The 15560-nt window shown below is 42.4% G+C and overlaps 1 protein-coding gene across 3 annotated transcripts; it reads left to right on the top strand.

Annotated features, from left to right (window-relative positions):
- The first annotated feature begins 5596 nt into the window (after window positions 1-5596).
- LOC127006804 (uncharacterized) lies at window positions 5597-15560 on the top strand. Of its 3 annotated transcripts, none has more exons than XM_050877143.1 (11): window positions 5597-5757; window positions 7022-7189; window positions 7970-8264; window positions 9302-9416; window positions 10525-10608; window positions 11443-11531; window positions 11674-11853; window positions 12624-12817; window positions 13507-13643; window positions 14116-14240; window positions 14660-15560. In XM_050877143.1, exons 1-11 carry the CDS (start codon window positions 5627-5629, stop codon window positions 14852-14854), a joined length of 1713 nt encoding a protein of 570 aa, XP_050733100.1. In that variant the 5' UTR covers window positions 5597-5626; the 3' UTR covers window positions 14855-15560. The 3 variants fall into 3 exon arrangements, with proteins under 3 accessions (XP_050733100.1, XP_050733101.1, XP_050733102.1); XM_050877144.1 differs by lacking the exon at window positions 5597-5757 and adding an exon at window positions 5853-6037; XM_050877145.1 differs by lacking the exons at window positions 5597-5757; window positions 7022-7189 and adding an exon at window positions 5853-6037.

Below are 15560 nucleotides of genomic sequence, written 5' to 3'. Positions count from 1 at the left end.
AAAGAAATAGAGAAAGAGAAAGAAAGAAAAAAAGAAAGGAGGAAATACAGAAAAGAGTGAAATGAAAGAACCTGAGAAAGAAAACAAGAAAAGAAAAACAGGAAGGTAGGAAAGATAAATTAAATATGATTGGAAAAGGAAAAAGGAAAAAAATAGTCATAATAAGAGAATTCAAAATATATATATAGATAAAGAGAGAGAAGAGAGAGAGAGAGAGAGAGAGAGAGAGAGATTTAATCTTTACACGAAAAAAATATTAGCTACATTCTTTTTCACAATTTCGCCTGGACAGGAGGCAAAAATAGCCCTCTCTCTCTCTCTCTCTCTCTCTCTCTCTCTCTCTCTCTCTCTCTCTCTCTCTCTCTCTCTCTCTCTCTCTCTCTCTCTCTCTCTCTCTCTCTCTCTCAAGGTCTTAATGCCCGTTGGATGACACGTGATGTCTAAGTGTGTGTGTGTGTGTGTGTGTGTGTGTGTGTGTGTGTGTGTCGGCGCACCTTCAGGGGTATGCTGTTTCCTTCTCCATTTCCTCCAACCTTCTCTCCCTCCCTCCTCCCTCCTTCCTCTCTCCCTTCTCTATCTCTTCCTCTCTTCCATCCGTTGTTCCTTCCCTTCCTTCATTTCTTTCTCACTCGTTTTCTCCTATCCATTTCCTCTCATTTTCTTCTCTCTAATTATTCTTTCTCCTCCTTTCATTGTCTCTCCCTACTTCCTCTCTTCTGTCCATTCTTCCTTTCTTCCCTTCATTCTTCCGTCTATGTTTATTTTCCTTCTTTCCTCCTTCATTTCCTCTTATTTTCCTCTCTTCAGTTCTTCCTATTCCTACTTTCAGTATCCCTTTTCTCCCCAGCATTCTTTTCTACCCTTGTCTCTCCTTCTTCCCTTTCTTTCTAACTTTGAGAGAGGGAGAGAAGGGAGGGAGGGAGGGAGAGAGAAGAGAGGGAGGAAGAGTGAATGAGAGAAGGTCCGATAAGAATGAAGGGAGAGAGAGAGAGAGAGAGAGAGAGAGATTATGCTAAGGTGGACAGTCATATTCATCACACACACACACACACACACACACATACACACACACACTACTGTCTACTTTCTCTACATGGACTCACATTTTCAGCTGCAGGAGGAGGAGGAGGAGGAGGAGGAGGAGGAGGAGGAGGAGGAAGAGGAGGAGGAGGAGGAGGAAGAGGAGGAGGAGGAGGAGGAGGAGGAGGAGGAGGAGGAGGAGGAGGTTAAAAAGGTGAAAATTAAGGGAAACTTGAGAGAAGAGAGAGAGAGAGAAGAAGATGGGAGGAAGGAAAGTAACATCAGTAACATCAGTAACTTAATTTTCTTCCTCCTATTCCTCCTCCTCCTCCTCCTCCTCTTCTTCCTCTTCTTTTTCTGTTTAAAACACGTGACTTTTTTATTATGTACAGAAAAGTGATTGTTCTGTGAGTGTGTGTGTGTGTGTGTGTGTGTGTGTGTGTGTGTGTGTGTGTGTGTGTGTGTGTGTGTGGTGATATAGGGCACACACACACACACACACACACACACACACACACACACACACACACACGCACATCCGCCTGGCAACTCCCCTCCCCAGGTAGTTTAGGAAAGGGAAGGGGAGGAGGGGAAGGGGAGGAAGGGAGTGGGAGGAAGGGAAGGGGAGGATGGGGAGGGGAAGAAGAAGGGCAGAGGACAGATCTCTCCTCTTCCTCCTCCTCCTCCTCTTCTTCTTTCTTATTTTCTTATAGACAAAGGTAAGGTGAGGAATGGGAAGGGAAGGAAAGGAAAGGGAGAAGAGGAGAGGAAGAAGAGGAAGGAAGAAGAGGAAACGTTGGGGTAAGAGGAAGCAAGGTAAATAAAGAAAAGGAAGTGGAAGGGAGAGAAGAAATGAATGGGGAGGTGGAGTAAGAGGAAGGGGAGAGGAAATGGGAAATAAGAAGAGGAAGAAAATATAGCATAAGAAGAAAAGGCAGAAAAGGGAAAGATAAAAGTGAAGAAATGGGAATAAGGAAAAATATCAGGAGAAGAGAGAGAGAGAGGAATAATAGAACGAAAGAAGAGAAAGGAAGAGAATAAAATGGAAGAGGAAAGACAAAAAAAAGGGGAAGAGGAAGAAAAAAAATGAAAGGAAGGAAAAAAAGGGGAAAGGGAAGAAAAAGACAAGGAAAGTAAATAAGAAAGGGAAGGGAAAGGAAAGGAAAAGAAGAGAAGGGTATAAGGAAGATGAGATGAGGAAAGGCAAGGTAAAGGAAGAGGAAAAGAAGGTTAGAGAAGGGAGGGGAGGGGGAGGGATGGGGAGGGGCAAGAATGGGGGAGGGGGAGGGAGGAGGGGGTGTCAGTGGCGTACCGGAACTGCATGAAAGTATGGGAGAAAGCGAGAGAGAGAGAGAGAGAGAGAGAAAGACTGGTGAATGTCTGGTTCTTTGAAAGAGTAAAAAAAATTAGAAGATACCAGGTGATGGAGGAGGAGGGGGAGGGAAGATAGACAAAGAGAGGAAATACAAACGAGAGAGGAGAGAAAATTTACCCTCCTTACATAATTCTCTCTCTTCATCTTTATCTCCTCCTCCTCCCTCCTTCTCTCTCCTTCCTCCAGCCTTTCTCTCTCCTTCATTCCTTCCTCTCAGCTCTTTCCCCCACACCCTCCTCCTTCTCCTTCTCCTCCTCCCCTTTCTCCTCCCTTTCCACATTCCAGTGAAGGACGTTCTTCGATCAGCCCTTGAAGGAGGAAGGAGGAGGAGGAGGAAATGGGAGGTAAAGGTAATGCAGGGTAGTAGTAGTAGTAGTAGTAGTAGTAGTAGAAGTAGTAGTAGTAGTAGTAGTAGTAGTAGTAGTAGTAGTAGTAGAGACAAAATAGGAGAGGATAAACGACGAATGAAAGAAAGAAAAATGAACAAAAAACAAAACAAAAACAAAACAGGAACCACGAAAAAAAAAGACAGCGGACCAAACACACACCTTTCTCCCCCTCCCCACAGCCAAAAAAAGAAAGGAAAAGTAGAAAAGGAGAAAGGAGAAAAGAAAGGAAAAGCAAGGAAGGAGAAAATTAATGCATTGTCCAGTCATATGATCTTGTGGAATTCTAGATCGCATTTTCACCCCAACACAGGTAAGGCCGAGCCCCAGGTGAGACGACGCAGGCAGGTACGAAAGTGAAATCTGTCCTCCTAATATAGCCAAGAAAAAATATATATATAAATGACATGACGATAAAATGAAAGTGACCAGTGCGTTTATAGTTTGCTTGATCCCTTCTAAGTATAATGACAGTAGTAGTAGTAGTAGTAGTAGTAGTAGTAGTAGTAGTAGTAGTAGTAGTAGTGAGAGTAATAATAATAATAATAATAATAATAATAATAATAATAATAATAATAATAATAATAATAATAATAATAATAATACACACAATAATAATAATGAATAATCTTATCACAATCCTTCTTCCTTGACACAATAAGCATATCAACTTCAAATATTCCTCAAGGTTAGAGAGAGAGAGAGAGAGAGAGAGAGAGAGAGAGAGAGAGAGATAACATAACAAAATCACCATGTATTCACTCTAGCCATTACAAAAACGTATCTATAGGAACAAATTACAGTATGTTAACCCTTTAATTCACTGCGCCACTAAATTATATGGTCACATTAGTTATGATGTTAATTATTTATCCACCTAAAGCACGTATACGTCCAAGCATCTATGTAAATCTATGTAAATCCCTAATGTCAACAAAGCCACGTGCTCGGCGGAGGCAATGTCAACAAACCTCCGGGGCTTTAAATGCAGGGGTCGGTCCGTCCTGTTTCCCTGTTCCGCGCGAGTTCTTACAGGGATCTAGGGAGCTTTCACGGCCCGGCGCCCCAAGGCTATTTTAAAGGAGCATAGGGCCATATTTCTAAAGGAGTATAGGGCCATATTCTTAAACATATCGTACATACGTTTAATGACAAGGCTTTCGTAGGAGTTATGGGCAGGAATGTAGGGAGTTTTCACGGCAGGACGCTCTCATCGGTATTTTTAAAGGAACATTCCCGACCTCTGGCACTCTAACTTGGTTGTTGCAGAGGGTTTGAATATTCAGAGGTGCTAATAGTAACTAAAATTAACTAATACACTGTCCTGTTCCTATCGACATTTATTTATATTTATATTTCAACGTATTTCAATGTAGTAAACCTTAAGCTGCTGATGCCAAATTCACGTAGTTCACACTTATATATGATAAATGATGCCTAAATAAAGGTTCTGCGTCTCAATAATGATAAAAAAAAATAAGTAGATATCGATGCATGTAGGTATAGGGAGGCTAAAAATATATGGAAAACGACCCTATGTACACACCAAGTTAACCTCCTACACACAAATACATAACTACAGTAAACAGGTTTCTGCATACTCTAAAAATCATGAAACAGATGAAGATGCATTGTGGGGGGAGAGAGAGAGAGAGAGAGAGAGAGAGAGAGAGATGAAGGGAAATTTTGATGCTGAGGCTGGAGCAGAACGGAGAGATTGAATTAAGAAATCAGGGAAGAAATAAAGGAAGAAATAGAGAAACAGATTAAGATGAATTGTGGAGATAGAGAGAGAGAGAGAGAGAGAGAGAGAGAGAGAGAGAGCGCAAGGGATCGAGATGAAGGGAATTTTGGATGCTGGGGCAGGAGCAGAAGATAGAGAATGATGGAAGGGAGAAACTGAAAGAAACTGAATGATTGATAGAAGAAAACATCAATAGAGAAAAAACAACAACAATAAATCACGCACAATGGGACTATACGAAAAGCTGAAACGTAGAGGAATGCCATGGAAAGGAAGGAAGAAAACAGGAAAACAGGGATAACTTCAGGATGTTGATACAGGGAGAGAGAGATGAGATGAGAGATATAGGAATAAATCAGAGGTAGAAAACCCCAATAACGAAAAAAAACCCCGTAGATTATGCCCTAAAAAACTCTAAATCAAGTGAGGAAGGGAGGAAAACAGAAAACTGGGAAATTTGTAATGCCGATAAGCCTATAGTTACAGGGAAGAAAATAGATGAACAGAGATTAAAGGAAAAGGAAACAAATTAGAGACAAAAAAAGCAATACAGAAAACCAAAGATATGTAAACTGATATCGTAAAAAGGAAAAAAAAAAACAGAAAACAAGGAAAATTTGTGACACCAATACAAGAAAGAAAATAAAGAACACAGAGATTAAGGGAAGAAACTGAAGAGAAGAGAGAAAAACAAGAAACTGAAGATATAACAGGAGGAAAGGGGGAAAAGGGAGGAAAAAACATCAAAAACAGGGATATTTGTGACACCAATACAAGGAAGAAAATAAAGAACACAGACATTAAGGGAAGAAACTGAAGAGAAGAAAGAAAAATAGAAGAAATTAAAGATATATCAGGAGGAAAGGGGGAAAAGGGAGGAAAAAACATCAAAAACAGGGATATTTGACACCAATACAAGGAAGAAAATAAAGAACACAGACATTAAGGGAAGAAACTGAAGAGAAGAAAGAAAAACAGAAGAAATTGAAGATATAACAGGAGGAAAGGAGGGAAAAGGGAGGAAAAAACATCAAAAATAGGGAAATTTGTGACACCGATACAGGGAGAGAACACGGAACATACCTGACGTAGGGCGATAAAATGGAGGCTGAGGATGACAATATAGGGATGAACTCGGACCAAAACGAACCTAATACGGACGGGGGAATCACAGTGACCACCATAAAGACAGACTACTTAAAAGAGCCCATCACCATCACCTCATTCCAGCCGTGAGTAGAGGAAATTAGTGAGGAAATAAGGAGGATACGAGGAAAATTAACATGGGAGAATTTTACCCTATGCGAGTTAGGAAAAAGACCTTATGGAGTATTTCCTGGCTACGTGAAAGTCTGTAGGAGTGTCTAGTGTAATTTTTCCTTGGTTTTGTTACTTTTTCTATTTTTTGTCGTCTCTAAAGTAGTTTTCAAGGGTGTGGTTTGTATCTTAAGACCTATATCGGGTTTTCAGACCAGTTATTTCTACCTCAAGACCCACGTAACTTTAAAACATGTAAGTTCTACCTAATTTTTTTTATTTTACCGTATTTTTCTTCCTTTTCTCGTCTCCAGAGTAGTTTTTCATGGGGGTTATTTCTATCTTAAGACATTTATCTGGTTTCTAGACTAATAATTTCTACCTCAAGACCTTTATCGCCCCTAAGATGGTCATTTCTACCTTATTTTTTTCGTATTTTTCCTCCTTTTCTCGTCTCGAGTTGTTTTTCATGGGGGTTATTTCTATCTTAAGACGTTTATCTGGTTTCTTGACTAATAATTTCAACCTTAAGACCTTTATCGCCCTTAAGATGGTCATTTTTACCTCAAAACTAATAATTTCTATCTTATTTTTCGTATTTTTCTTACGTTTCTCGTTTCCAGAGTAGTTTTCAATGGGGTTATTTCTATCTTAAGACCTTTATCGCCCCTTAAGATGGTCATTTCTACCTCAAAACTACTAATTTCTACTTCTATTGACTGTCAAGACTAGTTTTCAGGGCACAATACACCTAGTTAGTATTTGTCCAGAATTACACCCAATTCTTGAATCACACCCAGTTTCAGAATCACGCCCAATGTAGACTTGCACCCAGCTCCAGAATCACACCCAACTCAATGGTGGTTGACAGCTATTTTGATGCCACTTAAACTCCCAATAGTGTATTTACCTGAGCTTTAATGTGAAAAATTTGTGTCACTAAGATTCTGATAGTTAAAAAGGAAGGTAATACTAATAGCAGTAGATTTTACTTCCATGTAGGTAGGTAGTTAAAAAGGAAGGTAGAACTAATAGCAATAGATTTTACTTTCATGTAGGTAATTAAAAAGGAAGGTAGAACTAATAGCAATAGATTTTACCTTCATGTAGGTAATTAAAAAGGAAGGTAGAACTAATAGCAATAGATTTTACTTTCATGCAAGTTTTAATAAGGTGGTGTCAAATATACCGAAAGACCAAGAATGAAAAAAGTTTAGAATATGACCTTAATCCTTACAGCCGGAATGTGGTCGCACAGGAGGCAACTCTGGAAGAAGAGGGGAGGGAAGAGCACGGGGGAGGGACACTATCCTATGGTGGCAAAGACCAGGAAGATGACGGCTCCGATGGTGAAAAGAATGTCACGCCTAGAGGTGCGATGAAGAAGGGACGCTATTATATACAGAGGTGAGGGGAGGTGCACTGTGCCTTGTGTGTGAGTGATGAAGTTTATAATGAGGACATGGAGAGCAGTGTCAAAAAAGAATAATATAGAGATGTGTATGAAGAAATGAGGAGTCTTGAATAACATGAGAATTTAGTGTGATAAATATATGGATTAGAGTGAAAAAAAGGAGACATGGATACATCCAAATAAGTTTGAGAACCTGTCTCAAGTGTACAAGTAGTGAATTGAAAGAAAAATAAAATAAAAGAATAAAAGAATAAAATAAAATAAAAAATTAAAATTAAAAATAAAAATAAAAATTAGATGGCTGCCTGTGTTGAGCAGCGTCATTAGTGGCTAAAAAGGCCTATGCGGGAGCAGCAGACTCGACCGCACAGGTTGCAGAGGTGACCTCCGTGAGGATCGAGTGTGGTAGTGTTGGATGCCCAGTCTCTCCTTTGAGCATGCCTGGCTTCAGCAGCCTCAATAAGTTTGGTCTCACCCAGCTCTGTATGACTTGACCGCTGCTCTCCATCCTTATGCTAAATATAGGGCAATGCTTTTTAACTTTCCTTTGCATATCACAGTTTCTCTTTTGATATACTGGTAGTTCAATTAGGTTTATGGCAAGCGGTTCTTTTAAGACCCACTCAACCCTCTAGATCATTTTTGGTTGTGTTCTGTAGCTTTCTTCCTTCCACAGCTTTTGCATCGAGTAGCTGGGCTGTTTTTAAGACCCACTCAACCCTCTAGATCACTTTTGGTTTTGTGTTTTGTAGCGTCCTTCCTTCCTTACTCAGGTTCCGCAAGGAGTGGCTGAAGCACCCGGACTTCAAGGACTGGCTGGGAAAAGGCAACAGCGAGAGCAAGGCGAGATGTATGATTTGCGAGACCGAACTGGTTGCTGGGAAGTCCGAGCTGGTGAGGCACAACAGGGGAAAGAAGCACCAGAAGAAAGTGGCAGCCGCTACGGGGAGAAGTATAGATATTCCAAAGAGCTCTGGGAAAAGGGGGAAGAGCTCGGAGTCCCACGACCCAACGGAATCCATTGAGTTTGAGAGCATCCTGGACGACAATGGAATCTCGCATGTTTTGGTGAGGCACAGACGGGCTAGGTTGGTGTTTGCTTGTGGGGCCACTTGCTGTCTCCCTGTCTCTTAACCTGTCCACTGCAATTGGCATGGATTTGGCTTTCACTGGTAGCCTGGTAACATTTAATCCCAGGTCTTTCTCTGCCTCTGTGGTGGATAGTGGAGCATTTCCCTTGTGGTACTGGTATGGTGGATATCCCCTCCCAAGGTGCATGAATTTACATTTTTCTTCATTGATTAATAGCAGCCACTTTTTGATCCGTTCCTGTAGCTTGGTGATGTCTTCTTGTAGGGAATCCGCAGTCAAGGGGTTAGCGTCTGTCTTGGAGGTTTTGGTGAGGTATAGACAGGCAGGGGGTCACTGTACCTGCTATGCTGTCTCCTTTTCCTCCTATCATTCATGGCCTGTTTCTTCCAAGCCCTTCATCATTTATGCCATCTATCCATCTTCTCCTTGGTCTTCCTTCTCTTTCTTCCTCCTGCAGCCTCCATCTCCAACACTCTTCCTGTTCCCTTAATCCCTTTGCTGCTATGCCATTTCCATTTCCTTCTATTATTCATGTCTCATTCCTCCACTCCCTTCGCTGTCAGGTCTTCATTTATGCTATCTGTCTATCTCCTTGGTCTTCCTCCTGCAACCTTCATCTCCAACATTCTTCCTGTTCTTCCAAACCCTTCACTAAGTTTTCATATATTCTATCTATCCTTCTTCTCCTTGGCCTTCCTCTCTTCCTTTTCCTGCAGCCTCCATCTCTAGTATTCTTCAGCCTATGCGGTCCTTGTTTCTCCTCCTCACCACTGCAGTCTCTTCTGTATTAACGTTACAATGATGATAATAATAGTAGATGCACCAAGTTGTCTTTATTTCCTATTTCTTCATCTTTTAGTCTGTCCTGCACATCTGAGTGAGGCACAGACTGATTTTAAGGACAAACAGCCTAAGTAGGTAGTTAGAGTGACCCATAAAAATTGTTGTCACATCAATCCTCCTCACATCCATGTACTGCACACTAGATGACATTCCTCCCTTTGTCCTTACAGCACATAGTCGACCTGCGGAGTGACACAGTGACACAGCCGTGCCCTGAGATGAAGAAGGCCATGATGAACGCAGCGCTGGGGGACGACGCCTTCAGTGAGGACCCAACCGTTAAAAGTGCGTCCTCCTCTGCTTCCTCTTCAGCATGTTTTATAGCCATTCTTTATGTTGCTGTTTCTTTGAGGATCTAAGTGTTAAAAATGGGTCTTCTTCTGCTTGTTTTATTGTTCTCTATTTGTGGTTTCTCTGAGGACATAACAGTTAAAAGTAGGCCCTCTTATGCTTTTTCTTCCACTTGTTTTATTGCCATTCTTTGTGTTGTGGTTTCTTTGAAGGCGTAAATGTTAAAAGTAGGTCCTATTCTGCTTCTTCCTCCTCTTGTTGTACTGCCATTCCTTATGTTGTTATTTATTTAAAGACTCAAGTATTAAAAGTGGTCCTCCTCTGGTTGTTCTATTACAATTCTTAATGCTGTGGCTTCTCTGTCTCGTCATCTTGTTAGTTTGAAGATTAAGGTATTATAGAGGATGACAATACACTTAAGAGTACCATATTTGTGCCAGTTTGTACCTACCAGCCACAGTGATGAGCAACAGTAGACCAGTAGGCTCGGGAGGCTGGAAATTAGGGTGCCAAACGCATTAATTTAAAAGCCCAGGTGATATTGAAGGTCTATTATCATCATCACTTAATTTTCACAAGAGTTCTTTATTATTCCCCATTTCAATTTTTCAGAGGAGGAAATTAGGGTGCCAGACACATTAATTTTAAAGCCCAAGTGGAATCAAGGGTCTGTTATCATCATCCTCAACACCTCTTTATTTTCACTCTAGTTTAGTTTTTTCTTTACCCAATTTCAGTTTTTCAGAGGTGTTTTGGTGATGGGAGTTCTAATTGGCAGGGGTATGGAGTTGGAATTGGTAAAAATATCTCAGACTCCAACTCCTTTACAATGCGTGTGATGTCGTGTGGCTGGGTGAGGTGTGGTGTGTGGTGTGGCAGGGTTATATCTGCCTACCACTGTACTGCAGAAGAGGAGAAGAGGGAATGAGAGTGGAGTAACAACCTTATAATTTCCTGGAGTTGGAATCGTAGTTGAAATCTTTTGTATCCAACTCCACGCTAACTGGGACGGTCTCTACGGGGTGGGAAATGTACAGTACCCTCAATGTGCTTCTCTGGACCAAGGACTTTCTGAACTCCATAGTAATCTTGTTCCCCACAGCCCTGGAGGAGAAGGTGGCAATGCTGCTGGAGAAGGAGGCAGCGCTGTATGTCCCATCTGGCACCATGGCCAACCTCATATGTGGTGAGTGGTGGTGGTGGTTGGAGCTGTTGGTGATTATGCAGTTTCTCTTTGATAAGTTTGTGACCATGGGAATATTGAGACGACTTTCCGGTCTTCATGTTCTGTTTGCTAAGTTTGTGACCATGGAAATACTGAGATGGCTTTTTCTATATGGATGTGGAGGTAGTTGGACCTGTTGGTGATGATTGCACAGTTTCTCTATGACAAGTTTGTAACCATGGGAATGTCGAGATGCTTTTTCTGTGTCTTCCTGTTCTATTTAGTAAGTTTGTGACCATGGAAATACTGAGATGCCCTTTTCTACACCTGTTTTCTCAATGATATGTTTCTGGTCATGGTAATACTGAGATGCTTATAAACAGAGGTCAGATTCAGGCATCCCATTTACCCCAAGTGAACATAAACCCAATTCTGGATTCATATGGATTAGCATGTTAAATTGTTCCCCTTGATATCTTTGCAGCCATGGGAATATTGAGATGCCTTTTCTATATCTTATGCAACAGAGATCAGCACTGAGGCCATGAGCACCTATAGTTTATGCCCCCAACATTACCATTATCGCCTTTCCTATGTTGTGCTCTTTTTCATAAGTTTGTGGCTTTGGGAATTTTGATACGATGCCTTTCCTATGTCTTGGTGATCTCTTCTTTCACAGTTTATTTTATTTCCCTGCAGTTCACAATTAGTTTTATTTCCCTAGTTCATTTTATTTCCCTTCAGTTTTATTTCCCTACAGTTTATTTTAGTATCATATCTCCTTAGGTTTGTGGCCTCAGGAATATTGACATGATGCCTTTCCTCTATTTTCGTGTTCTCTTCCTTCCCTAACAGTGATGGCGCATTGCTGGCAGCGAGGGTCTGAGGTGGTGGTGGGGGACCAGAGCCACCTGTACCTGTCCAGCCAGGGAGGTATGGCACAGGTAAGACTTCTTTCTGTGGTGGCATTGATTGGTAAGGTGACCACAGGTATACCCCACTTTATGATTTGGTGATTTCTTCTTCTTTGCTTCTATTCATTTAATGTATTTATTTTCTTCTTTATCTCATGTCCCGCTGCCTCAGGTCGGCGGCGTCCACCACCGCACGCTCAAGAACCTCCCGGACGGCACCTTCTCCCTGGAGGAGCTTCAGGCGCTGGTGAGGGGCAACGACCTCCACTGGTCCGCCCTGACCCTGGTGTGCGTGGAGAACACCCACAACATGATGGGCGGCAAGGCGCTCCCTATACAGTGGATGGACGATGTAAGGAGGGACAGCTGGATTTGCCACACTGTGATATCATGTGGTTTTAGTTTTTGATCTTGTTGTTTACTAATATTTACTTGATTTTACATTGTACTAATATTAAATGATGCTAGCTTACTATTTGTCTTGTATTTTCTACTGCTTGAGAATGATTTATAACGCTAATCCATACGAATCCAGACTTGGGTTTGTGTTTGCTCAGGGTTAATGCTCTGCCTGAATCCAAGCTTTGTTTATCAGTAAAGCTACATTACCAAACTCAGCGCTAAGGCCCACATTCTCAAATGCTTTAGGCTCTCACAATATTTTTCAAGGTCACAAAGGAGATTAGTCGAGGTCTCATGAGTATTTTTTCATGTTCATGGTGCAGAAGCCTTGTCAAACTATCACTAGGCTCAGAAAACTACCCATGGAAACACTAAAAAAAAAACTGAAAACCTTGCCAAATGCGAGTGTGTAAGCCCCAAATTGTCTAACCCGTCTGCTGTGATTGGCATGGATTTGGCTTTCACTGTTAGCCTGGTAACATATACTCCCAGGTCTTTTGCTGGCTCTGTGGTGGATAGTGGAGTGTTTCCCATGTGGTATCGGTATGCTGGATATCCCCTTCCAAGGTGTAGGACTTTTAATTTTTCTTCATTGAATTCTAGCAGCCACTTTTTGTTCCATTCCTGTAGCTTGGTGATGTCTTGTAGGAATTTCACAGTCAAGGGGTTAAGAATACGGGCCTAAGTACTCCACTAGACTAACCCAGGTCACCTTTGCAGCTTGGTACTGTGTGCTCTGGGCTGGGGCTGATGGTGCACTGTGATGGGGCGCGACTTATGAATGCCGCTGTGGCCCTCGGCACCAGCCCCGCCCGCCTGGCGCAGAACTGTGATTCTGTGACCCTCTGCCTCAACAAGGGCCTCGGAGCACCCATGGGCTCTGTCATCACCGGCACCAGAGAATTTATCACTCGGTAAGCTGAAGATTTTATAATGACATGGACGTAAAACATAGACCAGCCATCACAATACGTGCGTTGGAAATGAGCTTTAATAAGAGTTGTGCATATGGTGTGTTAATAAAATGGGGTGGAGAAAGTAATTAAGATGTGGATGAGAGTTTTAGTATGGGTGAAGTAGCTAGGAGAATGGATTGTGGAGTGGATATGAATGAGTGAAACGTGTAAGTCCAAGATAGTTTAAACATGTAATGAGAATGAATGAGGATGATTTCACTAAGAGAGTGTTTGGAGGCAGGATTGAGGGAGAGGGTAATTTGGAAAGACCATGAGTGAAATGCATCAATACAGTGGATGATTATTGGAGGGAGTTGGCAGGCAAGGGACTGAACGTGCAGAGAGGGAGTTCCGCAGCAGGAAAAATTGGAGATGCTCTTGATGTGGTGACTTCTTTGGGGAAAGTTCCCATGAGGTGACTGAGCATCAAAAATACAGACAGATTGTGTTTGGAGTAGTGTGTTGTGAGTGCCTGACGTATCCTGTTCCCGTGTATGGCTTGCAGGACCATGTCATTTTGTTATAAATATGTATAGTGAACCTTAACTTTCCTGAATTACATGCAAGGTCGTTTTACTTTCTCTTTGTTTTAAGTTAGGTTTGTGTGTGATGGTAGTGCTTCATGTGTCTCTGTGTGTGTGTTGCAGGGCCATGAGAGTGAGGAAGACCCTTGGTGGCCACCTTCACCAGACGGGCATGCCAGCCGCGGCAGGTCTCTGGGCTCTGGACCATCGTGTGCCTAAACTGTCAGTGGACCACGCCCACGCACGTGCCATCGCCCAGGGTAAGGCCCCCAGCATTGTGAAGTGTTGCCACTGTTATCACAGAAATTTAATGAGCTCCATGCTAGAGGCAATGGCAAATTAATGAGGTTCCTGACAACAAAAAATTGATTAGAAGTCCCCACTGAAGAAAGAGAAAGAAAATATCCCAGTTTATAATACATGGGAGCAGAGTACTATAGAGACTCTGGCTACTATCAATCAATACCTCAAATACCTAACTAATTCCTCAGAGTTTCAAACCATACCAGTTCAAAATAGGCAACAACACTTCACCAACCACCACCACCACCCCTCACCCACCCACCAAGGACCTCTCCACTAACCACCACCACCAAGAACCCCCTCCACTAACCACCACCACCAAGAACTCCCTCCACTAACCACCACCACCACCACTAACCCCATGAAGAACCCCTTCACTAACCCCCACACACCACCACCAGCCCTCATCCCCACCCCCTCCCATTCCAGGCGTTCAGGAGCAACACAGCAGCGCCGTCACCGTTGACCTGAAGAGCGTGCAGAGCAACATTGTTCTCCTGAACTGCGACAACATAAGAGTGGATGCCAAAAAGCTGTGCCAAAGACTTGCCTCTGTGAGTATAGGGGAGTGACTGATGGTTGGAAAGGAGTGTGTTAGTGGGAGACAATCATAGTGGTGCCAAAGACTAGCTTCTGTGAGTATAAGGGAGTGACTGATGGTTGGAAGGGAGTGTGTGCATGGGAGAGAGCCAGAGTAGTGCTGAACTAACCTCTCTGAGTGTATGGGAGTGACAGCTGATTGGAAAGGAGCATTATAAAGGGAGAGCCAGAGGGGATGATTATAATGCCCAAGGTGCCAAAAGCTATGCTGTATCAAACACTAGCCTCTGAGTGTACGGAAGGGAATGATATAAGGGGAAAGGAGTGTGAGCAGGGACACTATTTTGGATGTATGGAATGATTATACACACACATCCATACTCACATCAGTACACCAGACTATCATCCTCTATCCCTCCTCTCTCTACCCCAGGTCACAGATGCCGAGTCTCAGGAGCTTGGCGAGCAGGTGGTGGTGATGATGATGCCCATGTCCGACACCTGCGTGAGGCTAATGACCCACTGCAACGTTAAGAAGGATGATGTGAAGGCCGTCATCAAGAAGCTTCAGTACATCATCCAGGAGTACGACAACATGATGTACCTCGAGTATAAGATTAATGGGTGAGGGGGGTGAGAATGTGAGGAGGGAGGACGTCAAGGGCGAGAGAGATGTGTTAACGCTAAAAATCTGTGACGCACACCGGACAGGAATATTATGACAATGGGATGTGCCATATAATATTTAAGTGGGTGTATGTATGTATGTTTGTGTGTGTGTGCATATGCTACTGAGTGAGGATGTAAAGGACCAGAGAGCTGTGTTATATACAAAAACTGTGGTATGCAAGCAAAAATATAACATGATAGTGTGAGATGAGCTTATGAATGTGTATCGGCAGAGGAAAAGAAAGAAAAAACAATTAATATAAAGTTATAAATATACATCTTGAGTGTGTGAATTGAACAAGCGAGGAGGAAGTAAGGTGATAAAGGTTTATATGAGCAAGATAGGTAATAGTTATGGCGAGTGTGATTGTGGACAGCCTCCCCTTATAACACTGAGGGGAAATATGAATGAATATCTAAAGAGAGTGATTGATGATTATTGGGGCGTTCCTTACTTGGCGCCGCAACTGCGTGGTTAAAGAGAGTGAAGGGGTGAGAGGAGAGTATGCAGGGACAGAGTGTGTGGGCAGGGGCAAGGGATGGTGTGCAGGGAAGTTCTAAGGAGGAGTCAGAGAGGTTTGAAGTAGGACTGCATCAATTTGTATGTTACTCTATTTTTTGTACAATGAAAACTTTTGATAGTATAATTAAAAGTTATTTCAATA

Source organism: Eriocheir sinensis, chromosome 33 (assembly GCF_024679095.1).
Source record: "Eriocheir sinensis breed Jianghai 21 chromosome 33, ASM2467909v1, whole genome shotgun sequence".
Classification (NCBI taxonomy): domain Eukaryota; kingdom Metazoa; phylum Arthropoda; class Malacostraca; order Decapoda; family Varunidae; genus Eriocheir; species Eriocheir sinensis.
This window is presented reverse-complemented; position numbering and strand designations above follow the sequence as displayed.

What these genes read in the sequence shown, in the direction of transcription:
- LOC127006804 (XM_050877143.1), top strand. Translation starts at nt 5,627, where the DNA reads ATGGAGGCTGAGGATGACAATATAGGGATGAACTCGGACCAAAACGAA. An exon ending in CGCACGTGCCATCGCCCAGG is followed by an intron (nt 13,644 to 14,115) that starts GTAAGGCCCCCA and finishes CTCCCATTCCAG; the next exon opens with GCGTTCAGGAGCAACACAGC. An exon ending in TGTGCCAAAGACTTGCCTCT is followed by an intron (nt 14,241 to 14,659) that starts GTGAGTATAGGG and finishes TCTCTACCCCAG; the next exon opens with GTCACAGATGCCGAGTCTCA.